This window comes from Gymnoscopelus braueri (genome assembly GCF_963280865.1).
Source record: "Gymnoscopelus braueri genome assembly, chromosome: 17".
NCBI classification, from domain to species: domain Eukaryota; kingdom Metazoa; phylum Chordata; class Actinopteri; order Myctophiformes; family Myctophidae; genus Gymnoscopelus; species Gymnoscopelus braueri.
Window position 1 is genome coordinate 34,359,467 of NC_137617.1, and position 26,769 is coordinate 34,386,235.

General features: G+C 44.0%; 3 protein-coding genes across 5 annotated transcripts in view; all 3 read left to right on the top strand.

Annotated features, from left to right (window-relative positions):
* The window catches only part of baiap2b (BAR/IMD domain containing adaptor protein 2b), a 92,641-nt gene that overhangs the window by 46,942 nt on the left and 18,930 nt on the right, over nt 1–26,769 (top strand). For 2 of the 3 annotated variants that reach the window (XM_080456011.1, XM_080456012.1), the window contains 3 exons: nt 9,880–9,941; nt 10,949–11,020; nt 12,855–12,992. In XM_080456011.1, the coding sequence (XP_080312137.1) occupies nt 9,880–9,941; nt 10,949–11,020; nt 12,855–12,992 (272 nt within the window). The remainder of the gene's footprint in view (nt 1–9,879; nt 9,942–10,948; nt 11,021–12,854; nt 12,993–26,769) is intronic. The other variant, XM_080456013.1, reaches the window with a different exon arrangement.
* Nucleotides 16,232–17,014, top strand: LOC308104357 (enoyl-CoA hydratase, mitochondrial-like; the record flags this gene model as incomplete). The annotated part of the gene is made up of 1 exon (XM_080454769.1): nt 16,232–17,014. One exon carries the CDS (start codon nt 16,232–16,234, stop codon nt 17,012–17,014), a length of 783 nt encoding a protein of 260 aa, XP_080310895.1.
* On the top strand, nt 17,374–18,252 carry LOC308104358 (enoyl-CoA hydratase, mitochondrial-like; the record flags this gene model as incomplete). Its single annotated transcript, XM_080454770.1, has 1 exon — nt 17,374–18,252. The coding sequence occupies one exon, from the start codon at nt 17,374–17,376 to the stop codon at nt 18,250–18,252; it is 879 nt and encodes a 292-aa protein (XP_080310896.1).

Below are 26,769 nucleotides of genomic sequence, written 5' to 3' on the forward strand. Positions count from 1 at the left end.
TAATGGACCCGCCGCTTATGCAGTTTCTTTGAATGCTAGTTGTTGTCCCTGCGCTGCTTGACTTCTTCCATGCCTTAGTTTCACCTCTTTCAACCTAGCTTCCCTATTTTGGGCATGTCTTTATAGGTAAAAGCTGTCAACACTTTTCAAAAGAAAATAAATCTGATCTACAATCTTGCAGATCGGCTATTTTTTCTATTCATCGCACGAGGGCATAAACAATGTTTATTGTGACATTTTGCTTGCCTTCCATCATGCTCAATGTACTTTCTCCCAGATGGGAGGAAGTGAGATGGGAGAGGTGAAATAACAGAAAATAAGGAGGGGGGAAAACAATCTTCGATATTGCTTAGGTCAGAGGGCGAGGAACATATTGGTCAGCAGGACCATGTAAGCTATGTGTGTACAGTAAGTCCACCAAGATTGAGACGCTCAAATGTCTCTGACTTTCTATCCATCTCTCTTTCCTGCGTTCATCATCCCTCCATCCCATCACAACCACCCAACCTCTCCAGCTTGCGTCTGCGGTCTGGAATAATCAATCTCCATTTTGCGCCCCATCAGCCAGCCTGTAATAATTATGGATAGCTGGTCATTTCCAATCGATCTTCGTGATTCGTGATTTATTTATAAGAGGGGTTCCGTGTTTCTTGTCAATACAGTGTATAACTAAAGATGTCAAAGGCTGAGCGGCTATATGACATGACATGTATATACGTACGCCTGTGGCGTCACGCTATGACATGACACGTGTACGCTTGTGGAGGATGAGTGATTGGGTTTTTGAGACCTTGCCTTGGCTTTTGCAGCCGGGTTCAGAGCCATTATGTCCAAACTGCAAAATCCTGTGCGAGTGCACAAATGGAACCAAATGAGTTAACCCATTCAATCCGTGAACGTGATCTCTTATTTTTGGAAAAAGAAATCGTGAAAATGTGTGCAAATCTTCGAATATATTTTCTTTAAAGCGAGCATTTGTAACTCAAATCTTTCCTTCTGGGGGGTCCCTGGAACAAAATATTTGACAAATGTCAAAAATATATATATTCAAAGATTTGCAAAAATGTAGATTTTTTTTTTATAGCAGATCTAAAAGCTCATATCGCGGCACTCGGTGTCGCGCTATGAGCTTGTATATCTGCAATTTTTTAATAGCCAAAGAAATCTAAAATGACACAGATGCGTTGGATTGAATGGATGAAATGAACTCTATGGATTTTGCTGTGCAGGTTGGTTGGTATATTTCTCAAGGACACTTACCCAGGGGGGAGCCGGGAATCAAACTGGGAACCTTCCGATTCCCAAGCGGGCACTTTGTCTCCTGAGCCGCTACTGCTCCTGAGTGGCGGTGACCAGGTTCCCCCAGGGCTCTGCTCCTTTTTTAATCACTACACCAAATCAAAATAGCCAATATACAAACGCATTTGTGAGCCCGTAGATCTGCTGTTTTCACCCAATGACACAACAAGGGTCTATTCTTAGTCAGCAGTCCAACATAATGTGAGTTGTACTAATGAATGTGTCTTTGTGAGCCTTCTTTCAAGATTAAACTCAAGAGAGCAGTTCTTTTCAATGTATGCATACGCATAATGTGTATGTGTGTGTGTGTCTGTGCGTGTGCGTGTGTGCGTGCGTGTTTGTACGCACGTGGGAAAGGACTACAGAGAGAAAGATATATTTAGAGAATAGTAGACAGAGAGGGACATGTGGAGAACAATAAAGTGTTTTACAGGAAGTACAAGGACCAGTTGAGCACAACAACAGCAGCCAATCAGCCGGCTCTGAGGAGGACAAATCCTCCCGCGGCACCTCCTGCTCCCTCCCTCCCTCCACTGCAGCATTGTGGGGATTACAGCCTGTGTTTGCTTTGAGCCTCCCATAATGCAGTCCCCACAAAGACTCACACTACATAAAACACCTCCCTCCATATGGCCATTAACCGTGCCTTATCCAACACTTGGTACATAGAGACTCTCTGTTTCGTCGCTGACTGGGCAGAAACCTTGTATCTCCCTCCGTACTTCAGCTTTCCGTAAATTAACGCCCTACTTTGTCACACTGCAGTGTCACACCCGTTTAGCAAAAACAGCCGATGCGATGCGTTGTGAACTTGTAGATTGGCTATTTTTGCTATTTTTTTTTTTACTCTGTCTGTGGGTTTAATAAATACTGAACCAATGGAAAGTATTAACAAGAAATTGTGACTAAACAATAACTACATGGGACACATTTTTCCAATTTCCTGAAAAGTCACAGTTTTTGACATACAAGGTTTCCACCCGACGGTGACAATTTGCTCTCGCTCTCGCTCTCTCTCTCTCTCACATACCTCCCATCCTCTCTCTCTCTCTCTCATACCTCCCATCCTCTCTCTCTCTTTCTCATACCTCCCATCCTCTGGGCCTTTATATCCCACTGTTGAGCCCCGCAGTGAGACAGAGTGGTAGCTGGGGTAATAAAAACCCAGCTATATGAGTAGTACTGCCCTGGGGTACGTGCGCTGAATAATAGGGCTTTTCTCACCTTCCCTCTCCCAAGGCAAACGGCTCCCTGCAGGCGCGGGTCAGGCCCGCTGGGTGCTGTCAGAGTCAAACACATAAAGTACTCGTACACACACACACACACACACACACACACACACACACACACACACACACACACACACACACACACACACACACACACACACACACACACACACACACACACACACACACACACACACACACACACACCCCCCCCCCCCCCCACACACACACACACACACACACACACACACACACACACACACACACACACACACACACACACACAAACACACACATTATGGAAAAAGATAACCATCTTCTTTGTTTTAGATAGACCACACTGCATTCTGGCATTAGCTCAGAGGTTAAGGAGACCTTACCCTTTCTTGAATAACCAACACGTTTATCCGCTTTAATGCAGGAATTATTATTTCTACAACCTAATTTTGTAAGCTGTGCTTTTTTTTAGGGGGGGCTTTTTGTTTTAAAGCACTTTACATAATCGCTTCTATACCATGCGCGGTAAACCTCTGAAACGTGGCATTTTCAGCTTTTCCTTATTAGACAAACAATGACACGCGTTACAGTCGTTTTCGAGCGCTTTTGTTCGCTGAATCAAATGAGCTTCATTAAAAAGTGATTTCCATTTCCAAATTGGTGGTTTAACTACTTAAGTCTGATTTATACTTTGCTGTACGACCGTGTCTATTGACAAAAAATAGCCAATCTACAAGCTCACAACTAGGGGTGCAAAAGTTAATCAAACTATTCAATTATTATAATAAAATATATTTTTAAAGCAGATCAACACCATTTTACAACATTGTATTAACTAAGGCTTAAGTGGTTAATCAGATTAATGGATTTAATAGATTATGAAACGTTTTGTTTGTTATGTTAACACTGTATATAAATATATCATAATAAATGATCCCCCCAAACAATGCTTCTTGATTAATCAATTAATTGAAAAAGTAATTAGTTTAGTTAGAATGATCACTAATAAGATAAACCAATAGTTGCAGCCCTATACTCACAACACATTTCATCACAACGTGCTGTGAGCTTAGTATATAGATCGGCTATTTTTGGAAAGGAAGTGAAAGTGATTTGATCCTGGTCCGCTTGTGTTAGGAGCGGAAATCAGTCTCCATAAGCTTCAGATCTGTCTGATCCGCTCCCATTATTAGTAAGCAGCTTACAGTAGCCTTTTCATAGGGTGAGATGGAGTGGTGTTACTGTAGATTAGACCATTGGTTCTCAAAGTGGGGTCCTTGGGGAATGTGTTAATATGGCATCACAATACTTTTAACCACTTTAACCTTTTATACTTTGGCCGTTCTAAAATAGCAGATATACAAGCTCATAGCACGGCACCGAGTGCCGCGCTATGAGCTTGTAGATCTGCTTTTTTTGAAAAATCGTGAAAATGTGTGCAAACCTTTGAATATATACTTTTTTAAAGTGAACATTTGTAACTCAAATCTTTGCTTCTGGGGTGGTCCCTGGAACAAAATATTTGAGATGGGGGTCCGTGGCTAAATACATATCATTTTGGGGGTCCTTGACATGAAAAAGTTAGAGAACCACTGGATTAGACTGCTGAAATGAAACTACTGCAATGAAACAAATACAATACATCCTGGAATGAATTCAGGGCCAGGCCTGGTGCTTGGGACCCTACTGTTGCATGGTCATTGGCCAAGGTGTGCAATGTGCATACAGTATATCGTTGCTGTCGGGCAGAAACCGCTTATCTCCATATTTTAACTTGTAGCTTGAGCTTGTAGATCTTCAATTTTAGTTTTTTAGTTTTTTATCCTGAAAAGTAACAGGTTTGGACATATGAGGTTTTCACCCAACAGCAGCTATATACTGTATATCTGAACATCTGAACATGGCATTGGAAAAGGGTTTGAAGAGTAGCTTTTTGCTCGAAACGTCACTCAGGTGGATGCCTAAATAAAGTCATTTAAGGGAACTACAGTGTGCGAACCTCTTCTTATTCTCTGAGCTGCATGATGGTCTACAGAGGCCAGCATACTATAGGCAAATGAACAGATCTAATATCTGAAGTTAACTACACTGAAGTGTAGTTAATGGTAGCTGAATGGCTTTGTATTGGCAGAGTGGGACTGAATGATGGGAGAGAGAAGATGGAATCCATGATGAAGGAGAGTGGACGTCATTTTTTTGCGTGCAAGCTTGTGTGTGTGTGTGTGTGTGTGTGTGTGTGTGTGTGTGTGTGTGTGTGTGTGTGTGTGTGTGTGTGTGTGTGTGTGTGTGTGTGTGTGTGTGTGTGTGTGTGTGTGTGTGTGTGTGTGTGTGTGTGTGTGTGTGTGTGTGTGTGTGTGTGTGTCTTTCTCTCTTTCCTCCACTCTTCTGATCTAGTGGACTCTTCCGAGTGGGCATTGCTCCATAGAGATAGTGAACGCAGCCTTGGCATGAAGTCAGACTCATAAATGTGGCTAGCTATGATGCCATAAAAAGGAGAAAGTGTATTGGGATGTATAGTGGTATCTTTAAGATGCAGAGAGAGCATGTGTTACCTCTCAAATGTGAAGTGTGTGTGTGTGTGTGTGTGAGAGTGAGTGTGAACGTTGAGAGCGTGTGAGCGTGAGCGTGTGTGCGTGCGTTCATGTGTACAAGCCTATAGTTGTCATAGACAGTGGAAGGCTAGCGCTATGAGCTTGTAGATCTGCTATTTGTGTAAATATTTGAATATATAGTTTTTAAAGCGAGCATTTGTAAGTTAAATCTTTGCTTCTGGGGGGGGGGGGGTCCCTTGAACTAAATATTTTGAGATGGGGGGGTACGCGGCCAAATGCATATAGTTTTGGGTGGTCCTTGCTCCTTGACATGAAAAAGGTTGAGAACCACTGCTATAAAGCACTGTTTCTCAACCTGTACTGGTGGGCCGTGAGGATATTGCAGGTGGGCCCCCAAATATCTGGCAAAACACGAAGATTTCTAATGATAATATAACATTAATATGTAAAACAAAATGCCATGGTATTTTTTTCTTTAAAAGTGAGTTTTCATTGTGATACCTTTACCAACATATAGGAACTTAAAGTATACTACCGGTAAGTTAGTTCCATTGATCCAAGTCAGAACACAATCAATTGATTGATCGTTAAGATAAACATGCTAATAAACATTCTCTAAAAATGTATGTATGTATCAGATGGCTGGGCTGCCAAACGCTCTTGTGATTTTCTTTTTTGATATTTTTTGGGAGCTTTCCTGCCTTATTTTGGATAGTACAGTGAAGATAGGACAGGAAACAGGGAGAGAGAGATGGGGAGTGACACGCACGGGAATCGAACCTGCGACTCGCTGTCAGGGCATTAGAGCCTATATGTGGTCTGTGCCTTCACCACTAGGCAATTGACGCCCGCTTTTGCGACCTTAAAGCCGCTTTTCCATCACAGCTTAAGCACGACACTGTCCAGTACAGTCCAGAACCGCACCGCACCGCTTCAAAATGTCTTGCGTTTCCATTGCACAAAAGTCCCCACTCGCAAAATCCCCACCCTCCCCTCCCCTCCCGAAGGAAATCAACGCCCCTTTCTTTAACACACCAACTTAGCCTCAGGCTACAGGGTTAGCCTAAATGCTAGCGTGCTCCCTCAGAGCTAGTTTGGCTCTTAAGTTATTATTTGGCCATGTTCACCCTGACTTTAATCTTCGCTATTGTTGGGAAGACCTGTGTGGTGTCTAAACACGTTGCCATCACTTATATAAAAAACATTATTAGCGTGTATCGTCGCACATTCATTGTTGCCAGGTTTAGCAGAAAAAAATAAGCAATCAGGTCTATGAAAACAATCCCAAAAGAAGCGACTATCTACGGCTATTTGAAAATAGCAGATCTACAAACTCACAACGCGTAGAGATGCGACGCATTGTGAGTGTGTGCATCTGCTATTTAAAAAAATATATACATATATAATATTGACAAATACATATTAATTTGGGGGTCCTTGACATGAAAATGTTTAAGAACCACTGGTTTCAACAACACATGGAAACAAGCCCCAAATAATCAACTACATTTTAGAAACAAGCAGTGGTGGAAAAAGTACTCAAATGTTTTACTTAAGTAAAAGTATCAATACTGCAATGTAGAAGCACTCTACAAGTGAAAGTCTGGAATTACTTGAGTAAAAGTACAAAAACTATTGGTATCAAAATGTACTTAAGGTACCAAAAGTAAGTACTAAAATGTTTGAAAATAGCAGATCTACAATGATGCGATGCGTTGTGAGCTTGTAGAACGGCTATTTTCAAATAGCCTAGGTATAAAATAGGGCTTAAGTGGTTAATGTATGTTTTATAATGTAATCATTTATATCTGAAAAGTAACTAGTAACAAGTAACTAATACGTTTTCAGATAATTGTAGTGGAGTAAAAGTACTACCAATATTTACAAGCAACTTTACAGAAAAATAAGCCCAATGTCGCTTATAATAAGTGGACATGGCAACACTGCTACCGTAGTGTTTACATTTTACAGAGGCCTGAGTGGACAGACACAGCTGTGAGCCGACCAATCAGTAGCAGCAGCGTTATAGTCACAGCTTTAGCCCCGCTTAGCCCAGCTCAGACCTACCCAAGACTGGGTACTTTTTAGGCACCAGTTTAGTACCACTTACACACCACTCTACCCACTTCATTGTAGTGGAAACCGTTGCTGTGGTGGGCGGTGTGGGGTGGGGCTAGGTAAGTCCATGTATATGGAAAGCCGCCTTTAAGTGGGCCCTGGTCCAGAAAAGGTTGAGAACCACTGCTATAAAGCACGATTTACACTCTGTCGTATGATGGTGTCACGCAAAGAAAAACAATGGCCGACCTACAAGCTCGCCAACGCGTCGCATCCGTTACGCGTTGTGAGCTTGTAGTTCCTCTGTTTCCGGCGCGCTACACTGTGGTGCGTCGTGCAACTGGCTATAGATTAGGCATAATAGCGATTTTGCATATTAACGATAACTACTGTGTACTTTTAGTTTGTTTTGTTTGCGGACTTGTTAGAAAAAGAAAAAGAAAGAAAAACAAACTGTTCTGTGTCTCTGTGTGTGTGTGTGTTTTTTTCAAATGTGCGTTTTTGTGCAGCAAGTAATGTGTCTGAGCCAAACTTTGCCATTTATACGTGTGACACATTTATATGTTTGACACTGTGCGTTTGTGGAGCCGTGGATTTAACCCATTCAATCCGGGAAAGCATCCTTGCCACAATCATTTTAACCACTTTAACCATTATTTTATACTTTGGCTATTAAAAATGTGCAGATACAGAAGCTCTTAGCTTGGGCTATGAGCTTGTAGATCTGCTATTTTTGAAAAATCGTGAACATTTTTGCAAATCTTTGAATATATCCTTTTTTTAATGGGTTAAAGAGACTGAACCCACTCGACTGTGCCCCCCATGCACCCTATACTGTACGTCTAACCCCCCCCCCCACACACACACACACACACCATCACCACACCCACCCACTGAGTCTCAGCTGCTAGATGACTACGCCAATCTAGAAGACATTTGCCTCTATTATACCATTAACCACCTACAGTATAGGCCTATTGCTACTTAGTTGTATGATGAATAGCGATAATATTTTTGCTATTTTTTAATTTTGTTTTGTTTTTTAATGTTTGAATCTTTTTTTAATAATAATTAGTTGTTGTTTTTTGGCGGAACATTTTAAAATGTATTATTACATTACATTACATTTTTGAATTCATTTTCAGAAACAAAATAAATTTGATTATTTTTGCCTATGCTGGATGCCAGCTAGGTTGAAAGTGTTTTTTATTTTTATTTTTTTTAAGTGTCCACACTCCCAAGTCTCTCTCGTAACTAGTTGACTATCTGGTGTCTAACGTCTTAACCGCCCACACCTTCCTCCATACACTCACCATGTGGTACCACTCCCTGCAACGCAGATTACCCAGCATCCACACACATTATACAGCAAGAGGATGAGTGGCGCTAATGCACCCGCACACGCTCACCATGTAGCATAAATTAGCTTGTGCATGGGGGAATGGTAGACCTGCATAAAACCTTTCATATAGGTCAATTTCTTTATTTCTCCAGCCTTCTCGTTCTTTTGTTGAGAAATATTTCATACTATGGCATAGATATATAGATAGATAGATAGATAGATAGATAGATAGATAGATAGATAACTGAATAAGGCAGCATTTGTGCACAAATCTAAAATGTGAGCACAAGTCTATACTGTACATGTCTGACCTTTGACCTATGCCTAATTCATGCTCCATCATTCGAAGGTGTCACGTGCCGAAAATAGCGGATCTACAAACTCACAGTGCAACACTTCTGCAACGTGCTGTGAGCTTGTGGATCTGCCATTTTTGGCACGTGACACCCTCATATAGTATAAATCGGGCTCCAAGCCAAATTTATAATTTGTCGTACGACAGTGACACTGATTTCAGGCACGCGCCGCGGTCGTACGTCAAGGTATAAATTAGCCATAACTGCCTGTCTGAGTGTCTTTATGTGTGAAAACCGTTTGTCGTTTGTCTCATTATTCTGGGGTAGCTTGATCTCTCACTGTCTCTCCAGGTGTCTATCCCTCCGTTATTTGCTCAAACTAGATCTTTTTGTTCCTTTTTTTTTCACAACGCATTGCATATTCAGAAGAGGCAGCATGTAGGTATCTTTAAAACGACAACGCACTTCCCTGGCTGCATGAATCATTCTTTTTCTTCTATTTTTTTTTCTCTTCTTCTCTGGGCTCTGCTTTTTGATGTATTTTTCCGTTATGTTGTAAAAAAAAAAAAGCATTATGTGTTACTGAACACTACTAATAGTTGCTTTACGAGTGTAGAAGATTTTCATTTTTATCATACTGTACCTGTGTGTTTCTTAGCAGTTATAAGTACAGTAAGCTATTGGTAAAATGGAAAATCTTTTTCATATTTTAGTTTTGGTTTGGATATACGTAGCAGTGGCATTTCTTTTAGATCTCTCTAATCATCTACTTCTCATCCATTCTGTTTTTTTGTTGTTTTGTTTAGTTTTTCCAGTGCATATTGTAGTAATGTTCAATAGATACATTTATTTTGTCATTGTTTTGTCTGCTTGTAACACATTATGTTCCATCTTGTCCATCGTCCCTTGCTGCCATACTCCTGTCTTCTACATGTGTTTCTTTGTAGCTGCATGGTCTTCTTTTATGCACGTGGATGTGGCTTTAAAGAGGCATTGGGAAGATTTAATATCCTTCTCTCTCTCCCCCCCCCCTTTTCTTCCTCCTTTTTTTGTTTGTTTGTTTGTTTATTTTCCCCTCGTTTCTTTTCTTTGTGGTCTCTGTACAGGGGAGGTTCTGTTTCAGATGGCTGAGGTCCACAGACAGATCCAGATCCAACTGGAAGAGATGGTGAGCATGGGGTTCATGATGGGGGGGGGGGGGGGGGGGGTTTACGTGACTACAGCTCTACACATTTTTTTTTTAACCACTTAAGTCACTTATGTTTGTTGTGAACCCCAGGAAGAGCTAATGGGGATCCGGATAAAGAATAAACCCTATATGCTACCCTAGTGCAAAGTCCCCCCTGGGTCTATACTCCCCCCTCCTTTTTCCCTTTACACCAAATCCCACAGGTTGAGAACCAGTGTCCTTCTCTGAATGATGATAAAAAAAAACTCCTTGTTTATATGTAACCACTGACACTGAGTGTCAGTCAGAAGCATCCAGCTGGTCCTCAGAGGAAGAGGAAAAGGCCGTCTGTCTGGTGATTGACTAATCTCAGATCCAACACAGTCCAGACACATAATTTCTACACTGACACACAGACAATGGCCTTCAGCCCCCCTGGGTTCTGACCTCCATCGTTCCTTTTAGTCTGAAACCTCACCGATTCCCACATTTTCGTCACACATGCAGCTGATAGGAGTTTAAGAAAATATTAAAACAGAGGCGATAAGAAAGGGGGAAGGAGGTTCAGAGGGCTTTGATAACGGGTGCTTCACAAAATGTCACCTTATTTTTGTGTGCTTTTTTATTTGAGAAAAATGTCAGTGCTTCAGTGAGTATAACCAGCCATCTGAAACCCATCTCACTTAATCCATTAAAAAATTTTAAAAAAATGTGCAGCTAGTTCAGTGACATTTCACCGCTAGTTCAACTCTGCCTTCTTCACGCATAAACAGGCAGACATGTCACATATTGACTTTGGCACGAATATCTACCAGACATCCTCTCCTAATCCTTTGTGCGTGACATTTGTCAAACTCATAAAAAACATACTTGATGCCTCGCACTAACTAAGTATGAGTGCGAACCAACAAGTATGGTTTGGCATTTGTACATTAAACAGCTTCTTGAGGTCTAGGTTCTCCTATTTATTGCATTGCTTAAATCTTGTTTTCCTGTGTGTCTTCTAGCTGAAGTCTTTTCACAATGAGCTGCTCACAGAACTGGAGAAGAAGGTGGAGCTGGATGCACGCTATCTGAACGTGAGTGTGTAGTCCAACCAACAACTTTGTGCTTAGAGATACGGTGTATGTACAGTACAGTGAATTCTGATCTGAATGCCACCTGCCCTTTCTACTGCCTTGATAAATGATCAAGACTAGATAAAAATCTAGTATGGCTGGACCACAATGGAAATAAATTGTGACCCGCTACATGTGTATACATATATGAAATGAAAAGACAGATACAGGGAAGTGGAAATACTACCACTGAATATTGTTAACAAAGTTTGAAATGAATCAAGGTTGAAACGAAAATGATCCATTTGAATATTATTTTCAGCTACCGTATTCTTTGACAATGATACCAAGGCATTGGAATACTCGCCAGAGCCAATACCTTGTTGTTTTATTATTCTGTACATTGTAAATAGTTTATGATGTGCTTGTCCTGTTGGATGTGAATCTATATATAGAAGAAAGCAAGAACACCCTGATGAAGGCCAGTGGGCTGCATTGGTGTCATTCTCCTAGAATTTAATTTAACTGTAAAGCGAAAGAGCACAGACTTGGCCAGACACCCGAAGATGCACAGATTATTTATAACTACATTGTATATCTTTACAAACGAGACTGTAGTAAACAGTAGCACAGAATTGAAGGGGAATATATCCATCAAATTAATCCTAGTTCATTATGTAATCGTGGCCACTCCAGCACTCAATGTTCTCTGAGTATTCTGAAAGGAGGACCGTATTACTGAAAGCCTTGATGCGACACTGCGTTTAACTTCACCCCGCACCGGATAGGTCCCTCCAGGGAAAGCGTTAAGGGGGGATATGAGCCACAGTCTCGTAAAATCATCGGCCAGAGACTGGACTGCACGCTCTTGCTTTAATTTCCCAATGGTTCTCAGCCTAACCGCCACAGTAGAGTTACATAAATTACTTCCTCCTCTGCTCCATGAATTATGACTCATTTCATGAAAACCAGAGGAGTTTTGTCAAATAATTTCAGTGGACAAGCTAAGATTTTTTTAAATCGGCTCCAGGATTGTTTTCTTCATGCAATCGGCCTCAGAAAGGTCATGCTTTGTGATATGTGGAAGATGATATACTGTACATATCATTGCAATGATTGGCCTATCAAGTGAAAAGAAAGTGGATTGTGAATTACCTCATTCTGTGGTTCTGTCATTCTGGGCTCTGATCAAAAAAGACACATGCAGGCATGTACGCCTGCTCTGTTATTTCAGTCCTCCACAAAAGTAAATAACCACGCCTGTTGGGGGGGGAGATTTGAGTGGGAAAGAGGCAACATTGCTTTACACTCTCACCCAGTGCGTCAGAGTACTTTTGGCAGATGTTGAGGCCTTTGTTCAAAAGCACAAAGGCCTAGATGGGAGTACAATGAGTCTGAACCACTAAGTATGGTCTGATAAAGCAGGACAGAGAGGATGGTGGGAGGAGAGGTGGAGGAACATCGTTACAACACCATCCTCCCACAAAGCTGCAATGCTGTCTCGCCCTGCGCTGATCATTGATCATTTTGCCAGGACTGTCTTGACGATGACTTTAGTCGGTCATCATCGGTGGCTGCTAAACGCACATCAGTTTAGCTGGCAGTGGCTCAGGAGGTAGAGTGGCTGTTAGGGAACCTTCTGGTTCCTGGCTCCCTGTCGAAGTGTCCTTGAGCAAGACACTGAACCCCTCACTACTCCCGGTGAGCATGTCGGTATACCTTGAATCGGTATTATGTGAATGTGTGTGTGAATGGGTGAATGCAATGCACATTGTAAAGCTCTTTGGATAAAGGCACTGAATGAAGACATCAAAGCATTGCGATGCCCCTGCTGACTCTGTGCTGACCCCCTCAGGCTGCGCTGAAGAAGTACCAGACGGAACACAAGAGCAAAGGGGAGAGTCTAGAGAAGTGCCAGGCAGAGCTGAAGAAACTGCGGCGGAAGAGCCAAGGTAGCAAGCACCCCTCCAAATATGGAGACAAGGAGATGCAGGTTAGTGTGTGTGTGTGTGTGTGTGTGTGTGTGTGTGTGTGTGTGTGTGTGTGTGTGTGTGTGTGTGTGTGTGTGTGTGTGTGTGTGTGTGTGTGTGTGTGTGTGTGTGTGTGTGTGTGTGTGTGTGTGTGTGTGTGTGTGTGTGTGTGTGTGTGTGCGCGCGCGCGTGTGCGTGCGTGCGTGCACTTACATGGAAGTCGCATACATGTGCGTTTGTGCATGTATACTGTATATGCCGGTGTCCGTGTGAGAAGGTTTTCAACTACTTGCAGATGGTTGAAGCATCAGCTGATTCCACATTTTCATGGGGAGACATTCAGAAGCATCTCTCTCTGCGGTCCAAAGAGGATCTGTGTGGCCAGCTGGTCAGGCAAAAGAGCAGGGAATAGAATGTTCATAGCATAGCTACAACAGCCGGCATAATGAAAATATGATCCCGCTGGCCACAGTCCAACAGATGGTAGAGAGAGCCCGGCCAGCAGCTTTGCTAGAGAGGGTGAAATTAAGCTTGCTCATCATCACCATCCTAGCCTTAAGTCCTGACTATGATGATTTATTTTTTATTAAAGAATAAAAACACTGCTTCAAGTCTAGTTGGGTCCAGATGTCTCTGTTACCTCTTTTTGTAAGGATTTGAGCTTCAGCACAGTTGGTCATCTGTGACTTTTTTGGTTGCCAATGACATGAGCTGATGGGATGGTAGAGCCTACAACAGGGGCAGAGTCTAGGGAATCTAGATCAGAGAGAGTCGAATCTGATTGGCCAAATGTTGCCTAAAGTCTGGCAGGCAGAGTCTGGAACAGGCAGAGTCTAGATCAGGCAGAGTCTGGATCAGGCAGGCAGAGGCTAGAAGCAAAGCGAAATGATAACTGATCCTCTTCCTGTTCTGCAGTTTTCACCCAAAGAACAACTGTCGACAAGACACTTAATATGCTTTTTTTTTTTTCATTCCCCCATTCCTCATTAACATAATTTGCTCATTTCTGTACTTCTGCAGCGTTATGTAACATGTTTATAGAAGTGGATAACTAGGACAGGGAAGTGGGCTGAGGCGATTGCATACAGCAATTCCTCCCATATCATACAGGTACTGGGTTGGTAATGACCCTGGCGGAGCGGAGGCGTAAACCGACAGCGTGTGCCTCCCTGGCGTCGTCGCCTGTAGGTTGGGGAAGTGACAAAGAGTGGGTGGACCTTCTTATACAACACAGCGAGATGCTTGTTATCTGCCATGACGCGTTGTCCTGCTTTCATCTGTCCTTCACCCTGCAGCTCAAACAGTTGTTACATACAGTATTATCGTTGTTGTCGGGTGGAAACCGCACATGTCCAAAACGTACTTTTCAGATTTCAAATTTAAAAAATTGCAAATGTAGCAGATCGGGCAAAACGTGTCGCAATGCAGCGCGTTTTGCCCGATCTGCTACATTTGCAATTTTTTAAATTTGAAATAGCAACGATATAGACCTAGATGCAGTATACTGCACAGATCCTTTTGCAAACACGAGTGCACTTCTGCATGTCCCCATGTCATCTTACAACGTGTCATCTAATTCTGTCATCATACAATTCAGTATATAATTAACATGTATATACTCACACATACGATATGGCACCGAAGCTTGTGTAATGTAATCTTACTTAGACATTTGCAGGGTGGCTAAAATTGCGTGGCTCTTACGCCTGATTTTAGCTGAATGGTTAGTAGTAAAGTTATCATCTGGGATGCAGAAGGTCCCCGGTTCACTCCCGGCCCTGGTCTGTGTTAAAGTGTCCCTGAACAAGACCTCTAAGTCCTCCCTGGGCGCTGTATTAATAGTTATGATGGGTTAAATGCAGAGAACTTACAATATGTAATGTGACAAACAATACTCCCTTTCCCCCCTTTCCATTTGTTGTTTAAAGTATAAATCCAGCTTTATATTGAGTGAGGCGGCCCCCCTACAGGACTCCACCTGGAACTGTAGGGGAGGTAATTATTGTGTAATTGTTAGTGTTGCCCCAGCGGTTAGTGGAGCGTAAGAGGGGGGCTTGTCGAGTCGTCTCAAAAATCGATACGCAGCGCTGTAAGGCCACCCCGCCCCAAGCCCTGGCCATTCCTTTGAGCTTTAATGGCTTACATTGCATGAAAGCCCATGTATCCCCGGACACAGACACACACGGAGAGAGAGAGAGACAGGGAGCGAGGGAAGCCTGTCCTCTTGAAGTAATGTAGTGGAACCTTCCTCCCATGTGTCCGCTGTTCTCATCTCTTCAGATGAACTGTTTCTAAAAAAGCTGTCAAGACTAGCGTGTGTGCATGCAGCAATGTGTTAACTTTGTGTAAGCTTTTGGTCTTCCTAGCCTCTTGAAGCGCCACGTGTATTAGATGGAGTGTGTTAGTGTAGTAGTGTGTCTGGGTAGCCAGGTCCCCGCTGTGCGTCATATGGGACCTAATGGGAACCAGAGCTTGGCAGGAACAGGTGACACCAGTGCTGAGCCAAAGAACAAAGCGATATTCAATATTCTCTCTCTGTGTGTGTGTGTGTGTGTGTGTGTGTGTGTGTGTGTGTGTGTGTGTGTGTGTGTGTGTGTGTGTGTGTGTGTGTGTGTGTGTGTGTGTGTGTGTGTGTGTGTGTGTGTGTGTGTGTGTGTGTGTGTGTGTACTCTACATACAGTTCTACTTTTAGTATTGTAATAGACGATTGAAATTCCATATTTATGAAGCATTAGTTAGCATTTAACCTGGATGTTCTGTGAGATTGTGATCTAGTAGTATATCTTCGGTAGTGTTGACGTGCAACCAACCACAAAATAAAATTAACCTTTATCGATCCGCAGAGCAAAGTTAAGGTATCATAGCAGAAATACTGAAACAGGAGAGGCAGGGGTAAACGTAAAAGGGTCTAATAATGGTGTGGCGTCCCTATGAAATGGCAAGTTATTAGGTGTGCAGTTTGTGGACGAAGCGTTTGCGTTCGATCAGAGCACTTGGAGGCCAGTTGTGGAATTCCATATTTGGGCAAGATTGACGTCATGTTGATGATGTGTGGAACTCCATATTTAGGCAAGGTTTTGACAGACATACAGATTAAGTGGAACTCCATATTTGGCCAAAACTGATGTCATTGATGACGTGTGGAATACTGGAATTCCATAATGTGGGCAAGATTTTTTGGGACATGCAATAAGGACAAACTAGACAGAGTGGCACTTGACAAGACAGAAACTTGATTGACACATTTTCCGCACTCGCCGCCATGTCCCTGTTCTGCAACGCTGCTGCTCTGCTCTTGAAGCCCACTAGAGTATTCCCAGCCATGATCTCTGCTGCTCGCCAGTTCGGTACAGGTGGTCAATATGAATACATCTTGGTGGAAAAGCGTGGGGAAAAGCAGAACGTTGGTTTCATCCAACTGAACCAGCCCAGGACTCTGAACGCTTTGTGTGATGGAATGATGTTAGAGGTGGAACGGGCCCTCGCCGCCTTCGAAGTCGACGGAGATGTCGGAGCCGTCGTCATCACTGGCAGTGAGAGGGCCTTTGCTGCGGGGGCGGACATTAAAGAGTTGAACCTTCGAACCTTCCAGGAGTGTTATGGTGGGAACTTCCTGGCTCACTGGAACAGAGTGTCTACTGTCAAGAAGCCCGTGATTGCCGCCGTCAACGGATTTGCTCTGGGTGGTGGCTGTGAGTTGGCGATGATGTGTGACATCATTTATGCGGGAGAGAAGGCTCAGTTTGGCCAACCCGAGATTCTGCGGGGTACCATCCCTGGAGCGGGGGGTACTCAGCGGCTCACTCGTGCCGTGGGGAAATCACTGGCTATGGAGATGGTACTAACAGGAGATAAAAGGATTAATGCTCAGGAGGCCAAGCAGTCGGGTCTGGTGAGTAAAGTTGTTCCAGTGGACCAGGTGGTGTCAGAAGCCATTAAATGTGGTGAGAAGATTGCTAGCAATTCCAAGCTAGTTACAGCCATGGCAAAGGAGGCTGTTAATGCAGCTTACAGGAGAGGCAGGGGTAAACGTAAAAGGGTCTAATAATGGTGTGGCGTCCCTATGAAATGGCAAGTTATTAGGTGTGCAGTTTGTGGACGAAGCGTTTGCGTTCGATCAGAGCACCTGGAGGCCAGTCGTGGAATTCCATATTTGGGCAAGATTGATGTCATGTTGATGATGTGTGGAAGTGGAACTCCATATTTAGACAAAGTTTTGACATACAGATTAAGTGGAATTCCATATTTGGCCAAAACTGATGTCATTGATGACGTGTGGAATACTGGAATTCCATAATGTGGGCAAGATTTTTTGGGACATGCAATAAGGACGAACGGTGTGCTAGACAGAGTGGCACTTGACAAGACAGAAACTCGATTGACACATTTTCCGCACTCGCCGCCATGTCCCTGTTCTGCAACGCTGCTGCTCTGCTCTTGAAGCCCACTAGAGTATTCCCAGCCATGATCTCTGCTGCTCGCCAGTTCGGTACAGGTGGTCAATATGAATACATCTTGGTGGAAAAGCGTGGGGAAAAGCAGAACGTTGGTTTCATCCAACTGAACCGGCCCAGGGCTCTGAACGCTTTGTGTGATGGACTGATGTTAGAGGTGGGACGGGCCCTCGACGCCTTCGAAGTCGACGGAGATGTCGGAGCCGTCGTCATCACTGGCAGTGAGAGGGCCTTTGCTGCGGGGGCGGACATTAAAGAGTTGAACCTTCGAACCTTCCAGGAGTGTTATGGTGGGAACTTCCTGGCTCACTGGAACAGAGTGTCTACTGTCAAGAAGCCCGTGATTGCCGCCGTCAACGGATTTGCTCTGGGTGGTGGCTGTGAGTTGGCGATGATGTGTGACATCATTTATGCGGGAGAGAAGGCTCAGTTTGGCCAACCGGAGATTCTGTTGGGTACCATCCCTGGAGCGGGGGGTACTCAGCGGCTCACTCGTGCCGTGGGGAAATCACTGGCTATGGAGATGGTACTAACAGGAGATAAAAGGATTAATGCTCAGGAGGCCAAGCAGTCGGGTCTGGTGAGTAAAGTTGTTCCAGTGGACCAGGTGGTGTCAGAAGCCATTAAATGTGGTGAGAAGATTGCTAGCAATTCCAAGCTAGTTACAGCCATGGCAAAGGAGGCTGTTAATGCAGCTTACGAACTGGCTTTGGCCGAGGGGAATCGGTTGGAGAAGCGCTTATTCTATGCTACCTTTGCCACAGAGGATCGTAAGGAAGGCATGGCTGCATTTGTGCAGAAGAGAAAGGCCATCTTCCAAGACAAGTAGAGTGGATAACATTTGAGTTAACATCAGCTTGCCATTGCCCGTCTGAAATCTGTTCTGTCATCATAACTCTTTATGCATTATTGTCTCCGCCGTAGGTGGAAAATATGTTTTCGCTTCGTCCCGCCGTGTGTGAGCAAACATTGTTAGCCAAGCTAACATTGGTCAAGCTCCACGTGACACGTGTCAATATGTTGACACCAATGCCTTTGATTGGCTAGAGGGACGCATGACGAAATAAAATTCTATAAATAGGTGTGTCACTTCAAAAAGCCTCTACTTTTTGAAGTGAGGTAAGACAGGATCAATCAGTCTTGATTGGAACAGTACCTTTCAGTCCAAATCACCCGTCCGTGCGTGTGTGTGTCCCTCTGAGAACACCTAACATTGGTCAAGCAAAGGCGCAGAAGGCCAAAGCTAAGAAAGCATACTCATCTACAACAGGGACATCAGGCAGTCTCCTCCACAGTTGCCCCTGTCAGCCTCACAGCTGAAGAGCTGGAGGAGGAACAGCAGAAGGTTCAAGAAGAAGAAGAATCGTATCCAGAAGGCTTTCCGTCGTACGTCGCTCGTTCCTCTGGGCAGAGACAGAATCTACAAACAATACTGGTTTTTCCCTTCCACCTGTGCTCTGTTTGTGGAGGATGATTACTTTGGGCTGACGGAGGACATGCTGGAACCCCACCCTGCATCTCTACAGGATGAACAGATGGAGGATGAAGGACAGCAGGACACACAGATGGACACCATACATAGCCCCACCTGTATCCCTGCCAGTTGCCTGCCAGTCATACGCCCCAACCAATGGGCCTTCTACAGCTCGGTGGAGGAGGTGGAGCAGCTGATGGAGGCATTGAACCCGCGAGGTCACAGAGAGAGCAGCCTCAAGGAGACGCTACACCAGGAGAAAGACAGAATCACACAGATACTGAACAACACTGCTGCTGTCAAATATAATTATAAAACCAAGGCCCCAGAATCCCTTGCTACAGCTGAGAGTTTCGTGGAGAGCCGACTCAGAGATATGCTGTTGGACATTGAGGAAAGAATCTACGAAGGAAATCTGGAAACGCTGAAGATAACGGAGAGAGAGACATGGAGATCAGCATTGGAGAGAGGACAATATGAACTGCTGGCTGCTGATGGCAGAAAGAACGGAGAGATGAATGGTGGAGAGGAGATGGAGGTGGATGACTCTCAGCAAGTGAACAGTACCGTCCACTGCCTTGCTCATGCCCTGTTTCAGATAGAACAGGAAATCAAACGCAGGTTCCTCCAAGTTCCTCTGGGCGGCGAGGAGTCCAAGAAAGACAAGAAGAACGGTAAAAACAGGAAGAAAAAATGACGACCCGTCCAGTGACAGTAACAATGGCAGTGCCAGTGGTAAGATGGTTTTGGAACGTTGGAGAGAATCTCTGCAGTCCTGCTCCAGTCTTTCCCAAGTGTTTGTCCATCTGTCCACTTTGGAAAAGAGCATCATTTGGGCAAAGTCTCTCCTCAACGCTCGCTGTAAACTGTGCAGACGGAAAGGAGACGCAGAGACTATGTTACTGTGTGACGGATGTGACCGAGGACATCATTTGCAGTGTTTGAGACCCAGACTGAAGTCTGTCCCGGAAGGAGACTGGTTCTGTCCAAGCTGTCGTCCCAAGCAGCGCTCTGTCCGTCCCGTGTCTGTTTTCGCTTCGTCCCGCCGTGTGTGAGCATGGCCCCTAGCCAAGCTAACACTGGTCAAGCTCCACGTGACACGTGTCAATATGTTGACACCAATGCCTTTGATTGGCTAGAGGGACGCATGACGAAATACAATTCTATAAATAGGTGTGTCACTTCAAAAAGCCGTTTACGTTTCTTGAAGTGAGGTAAGACAGGATCAATCAGTCTTGATTGGAACGGTACCTTCCAGTCCAAATCACCCGTCCGTGCGTGTGTGTGTCCCTCTGAGAACACCTAACATTGGTCAAGAAAAGGCGCAGAAGGCCAAAGCTAAGAAAGCATACTCATCTACAACAGGGACATCAGGCAGTCTCCTCCACAGTTGCCCCTGTCCGCCTCACAGCTGAAGAGCTGGAGGAGGAACAGCAGAAGGTTCAAGAGCTGCAGAATCGTATCCAGAAGGCTTCCCGTCGTACGTCGCTCGTTCCTCTGGGCAGAGACAGAATCTACAAACAATACTGGCTTTTCCCTTCCACCTGTGCTCTGTTTGTGGAGGATGATTACTTTGGGCTGACGGAGGACATGCTGGAACCCCACCCTGCATCTCTACAGGATGAACAGATGGAGGATGAAGGACAGCAGGACACACAGATGGACACCATACATAGCCCCACCTGTATCCCTGCCAGTTGCCTGCCAGTCATACGCCCCAACCAATGGGCCTTCTACAGCTCGGTGGAGGAGGTGGAGCAGCTGATGGAGGCATTGAACCCGCGAGGTCACAGAGAGAGCAGCCTCAAGGAGACGCTACACCAGCAGAAAGACAGAATCACACAGATACTGAACAACACTGCTGCTGTCAAATATAATTATAAAACCAAGGCCCCAGAATCCCTTGCTACAGCTGAGAGTTTCGTGGAGAGCCGACTCAGAGATATGCTGTTGGACATTGAGGAAAGAATCTACGAAGGAAATCTGGGAACGCTGAAGATAACGGAGAGAGAGACATGGAGATCAGCATTGGAGAGAGGACAATATGAACTGCTGGCTGCTGATGGCAGAAAGAACGGAGAGATGAATGGTGGAGAGGAGATGGAGGTGGATGACTCTCAGCCAGTGAACAGTACCGTCCACTGCCTTGCTCATGCCCTGTTTCAGATAGAACAGGAAATCGAACGCAGGTTTCTCCAAGTTCCTCTGGGCGGCGAGGAGTCCAAGAAAGACAAGAAGAACGGTAAAAACAGGAAGAAAAAATGACGACCCGTCCAGTGACAGTGACAATGGCAGTGCCAGTGGTAAGATGGTTTTGGAACGTTGGAGAGAATCTCTGCAGTCCTGCTCCAGTCTTTCCCAAGTGTTTGTCCACCTGTCCACTTTGGAAAAGAGCATCATTTGGGCAAAGTCTCTCCTCAACGCTCGCTGTAAACTGTGCAGACGGAAAGGAGACGCAGAGACTATGTTACTGTGTGACGGATGTGACCGAGGACATCATTTGCAGTGTTTGAGACCCAGACTGAAGTCTGTCCTGGAAGGAGACTGGTTCTGTCCAAACTGTTGTCCCAAGCAGCGCTCTGTCCGTCCCGTGTCCTCCCGTAAGTTCTCCACTACTGATGAGGTGGATGAAGACGAGGAGGAGGAATCTGAGGAGAAGGAGGAGGACTCCTCCTCTTCCTCCGATTCGTCCTCCTCCTCAGAGGAAGAATCGTCAGCTGAGGAAGAGGAGCCAGTGAGCAGCAGGAAGAGGTCTGTAGCAGCGAAGTTGCCCCCGTCCTCCAAGTTGGTCAAACGGGGACCTAAAGATCAACAGTCAGTACAAAGAACACTTTCCTGAAGCAGTACCCATACAAAGGCACACTGCGCAATTCTACACAGGTAACAAAAACACTGTAGAAGCAATACGAGTACAATTCCCACTTACTCTGGCATGGGCATGCACAATTCATAAAGTCCAAGGAAGAACATTGGACAAGATCGTAGTCACCGTAGATGAAAAGGGCATCTTTAACCCGGGTCAGGTCTATGTTGCACTCAGCAGAGTAACATCACTACAAGGCCTGTACCTCCTCAACTTTCATGACAAACAAATCAAAACTCACCCTGCTGTACTCGATGACTCGACTACTCAAGACACAACTACAAGTATCCCAACAGATCCCACTTCCTCCAAATGACTCCACCCTAACTATCGAATTGACCCCAAAACAAGGCCGAAGTCCTAATACTGTAACAATTGGCCACCTTGATCAAATACATTATCTAGCACTAGAGAAAATTGACATAGATCAAACACACCAATCAACTGCTGAAACTATTCAAGACAATGAAGATGAAGAAGACAGACAAGCATTTGAACAAACCAGTCAATTACGAGGACTCCCATAAGGATAAGGATAATTCCTTTTAACAGGACGTTCATGAAAGTCCTTGCGAGCTTGTTTCCAATGAGGGCCTGTGAGCAATTAGGGGTTAAGAGTCTTGCTCAGGGACAAATTTCATTTCATTGACACATGCTGGCGTGGCCTGGAATCGTACCTGCGGCAACCAGGGCCTCTGGCTCCTTAGGCGGGCTCACTAACCACTCAGCTATGGCCGCCCCTAACCATATGACACATTGTTTCAAGAAGAACATTTTTTAGATGCAGACACTACATATTCAGTCGCCCCTGCAGAACACCAAAAACCACGCGCATTCTATCTAGACGACAAGTTTGAAGAATTGGCAAATCCATCAAAGTACCCTTATGGCCGTGGTGGTTTAAAAACAGAAAGAGAAAAAGACATCACACAGAGAAAATATTTTAACCAACGCCTTTTGCATTATGATGGCCGTTTTGCTAAAGACATAGACTATCTTCTGGCAGCTCAGTACATGGTGGAAGCACAACAAGTCAAAGATCAAATTCAGATATCCCTACGACAAAGCCGCGGTCAGACATTCCAAAATCAAAGGGTTAATGCTGGCATATTCAAATCACAACAAAATGTACAAACAATGTTGTTCACAGACATAGCCTTCAAATGATGAAGAAGACAAGTATTTGAACAAACCAGTCAATTACGACCACTCCCATATGACACATTGCTTCAAGAAGAACATTCTTTAGATGCAAACACTACATATTCAGTCGCCCCTGCAGAACACCAAAAACCACGCACATTCTACCAACAGTACCTTGCAGTACAAATCACCCGTCCGTCCGTGCGTGTGTGTGTTCCTCTGAGAACACCTAACATTGGTCAGTTTTACGTGACATCACAATATGTAATATAAATATATAAATAGGAGGCTGAGATCACACAATGTAACTAACTCCCATTATGCAAACTAAAGAAGCAGCAAATGAGCATCTGAAACCTGATGAAGACGCAAAGGCGCAGAAGGCCAAAGCTAAGAAACAGAGAGAAGGAATGAAATTAAGAGTATGTTTTCGCTTCGTCCTGCCGTGTGTTAGCATGGCCCCTAGCCAAGCTAACATTGGTCAAGCTCCACGTGACACGTGTCAATATGTTGACACCAATGCCTTTGATTGGCTAGAGGGACGCATGACGAAATAAAATCCTATAAATAGGTGTGTCACTTCAAAAGGCCATTTATGACTTTTGAAGTGAGGTAAGACAGGATCAATCAGTCTTGATTGGAACAGTACCTTACAGTACAAATCACCCGTCCGTGCGTGTGTGTGTCCATCTTGAGAACACCTAACATTGGTCAAGCAAAGGCGCAGAAGGCCAAAGCTAAGAAAGCATACTCATCTACAACAGTAACACAGAAGAGGACTATAGAGTTGAATTGATCCCACAACAAGGCCGAAGTCTTAATACTGTAACAATTGGCCGCCTTGATCAAATACATTATGTAGCACTAGAGAAAACTGACATAGATCAAACACACCAATCAACTGCTGAAACTGTTCAAGACAATGAAGATGAAGAAGACAGACAAGCATTTGAACAAACCAGTCAATTACGACGACTCCCATATGACACATTGCTTCAAGAAGAACATCTTTTAGATGCAGACACTACATATTCAGTCGCCCTTGCAGAACACCAAAAACCACGCGCATTCTACCAAGACGACCCGTTCTACCAAGACGACCCGTGCTATTAAAATAGCACGGGTCTGCTGGCGGAGACTTGTGCTCCGAGGAGCACATTTTCTAGTACTATATACTTTATTTCACATAGCATAAATAAAATAACTACATAGCTCCATGTGGATCTCGTACTTCATGCCAGTCTGTCTGTATCATCAGGTCATCTATGACATCTCACGCATGACTCCATATTTGGACAAAGCTTAAGCCCGATTTGACTGCCTTTGACTTCCATTATAAAATTAAAGTTAAGCATTCTTTCAGTGACTTATTGACGTCGATGACGATGATGTCATTGACGCATAAGTGCGTCGTCAACTGTGCCCAATTTTGGGCAATCCGAGCCTTGACTTCCATTATAAAATACAAAATTGTGATAGTTTGTCCTCAAGGAGGAAATCATTTTTCCACAGTAGGTGCTTGCATAACACGAGTCTGGGATTGACCAAAAAAAAATTGGTAACTGTAAGAAGAGGTTACGTATTTATATATATGTGTCTGGCTGGGGCTTTAGTCCCACAAAACAGGCCTTGTTACACATAGGTGTAGTATACTATACCTACAGCCACAAAGAAGGGGGATATAAAGTGCTGGTAGCGTGGGTGATCTTGGTAGAGTGGGTGGTCTGAGTCATGTATGATTGTGAGTGCTTTGCAGGTCAGGGACGAGGTGACACAGTCGTTATACAATAGGTTGGATGTGGGAATACCAATGAGTTTCCTGGCCCTCACTCTTCATCACTATTTATCTCTCTCTCTGATAGAATCTAGGGCTGGGCGATATATCAATATTATATTGATATGGTGATATGAGACTAGATATTATTGTGATAATATGTGACATACAGTACGTTTAGTTTTTTCCTGGTTTTAACATTAAAAAAAAATTGGCAATCAAAAAGAGCCAATCTAAAATAGCACTTGTGCCGTCCCACTGTGTAAGGAATGGAGCACACTGTAAAACTCCTGAGTGTTCATTTAACGCAGAGATTGTATAAATGGAACCAAATGGACCCAAAACAAAGTAAATCAAAACCAACAATTATCATCTCTTCATGAGGTCTGCCGAAAGTGAGACACACCTGGTGTGTGTGTGTGTGTGTGTGTGTGTGTGGCGTGTGTGTGTGTGTGTGTGTGTGTGTGTTTGTGTGTGTGGGGGGGTGTGTGTGTTTGTGTGTGTGTGTGCGTGTGTGCGTGTGTCTGTGTGTGTGGGAAGCATGTGTCACTCTTCACACATGAAAACACAACTCGGAGGGCGTTACGCCTTCACACACCCACTCCGTTTTCCCTCCCGGTGTTTGACGCTAATTTGTTTATTTACAGTAGATGGCATCAGAGGAAATGCTCGCACATCAGAGGTGTGCGTGTGTGTTACTACACTCTTTTGCGAGGAGCCCAAGAGGAATGGTGCTTCAGAGAAGGAAGGCAGAAACAGAAATGAGCAAGAAAGAAATGAGAGCTTCCTGTCCACATTAAAGCCAAATTCATACTTCAGCATATGCTTGTGGACGGTCTATTTTCGGCACGCGACACGGTCGTACGTTGGAGCATAAATTGATTGATTGATTGAAGTCTTTATTTAGAAGTTTGCAGAAAAAAGCACATGAAAGTACAGTTCAAATACAAGGTCAACTAAATAGGATAAAACATTTAAAAAGTGGGGTCCTTTGTACTCAATTCATAGTGACGTTAAATGACAGACAGATATACACTACTATGCAGAACATCATATAAACAGTTTAAAAATAAGAATAAGAAAAACAAGAAATTATGTACAGTAAACAGTGGGGGGGGGCTGGGTTAGCATTCAGAGCATTAAGAGTGCAGTGAAGATCCAAACATACAACACAGGAACAACGTCGATCTAAATATACAACACAGGAGCCGTGTAGATCTGCTGTGCTGGATGGGGAAATCGGAGGTGCAATAAATGAGTGAAACCAGGAATTGAGTATCTTTCCATCCAACTTTGTTCTTCTTTCCTCTTTGTACGCAACACACACGCACATCCACACGATGTTCTTCTGCGAATGACCCAATTCTTGATCCCATGTTAATGAGTCGGTTTGATGCAAGTGTTTTTTCAAAAGAGTTTTCTGGTGGGGAGGAGCTGTAGGCTACAGCAAGTTCTTATACTGTATGCATGCTCTGCCAGCCAGTCCAGTCAAAAAAGTACCAGCTGATTTGTATATTTTGATTAGGTTTGCCTGTGCCATCATGCTCGTTTGAAGCACGGGTAGATGGCTACTTCAACCAATCAGATTGCTTCGTCGGAACTAATCACCATTAATTAATGGTGAGGACCAGGAGTTAATGATGAGTTCATTAAATTCATGATGAATCAATGTATGAGTTTATCATTAATTCATCATTAATTAAGTGTTAATTACGTATAGGAATTTGCATGCTCAAGTAAAGTGTGACCGAAAAGGGTTTTTCTTTTTAATGTGGTTCCAGGGTCTTTCAGAAGTGACTTACAAGATTTTAAAAAAAGAAAAGAAAAAAGAAGATCTACATGCCCACAACGCATCGCATCGAGGTGTGTTGTGAGCTTGTAGATTGGCTATTTTTGGATGACACGTCACACGTTATTGTGAAATAAGTCAATAAATGGCCTACAGAAAGCTTTGTACTGTACACACACACACACACACACAAAATATAGGGGCGGCAGTGGCTCAGGGGTAGTGGCCGGATGGGAACCGGAAGGTTCCCAGTACGATCCCGGGCTCCCCCAGAGTTAGTGTCGAAGTGTCCTTGACCAAGGC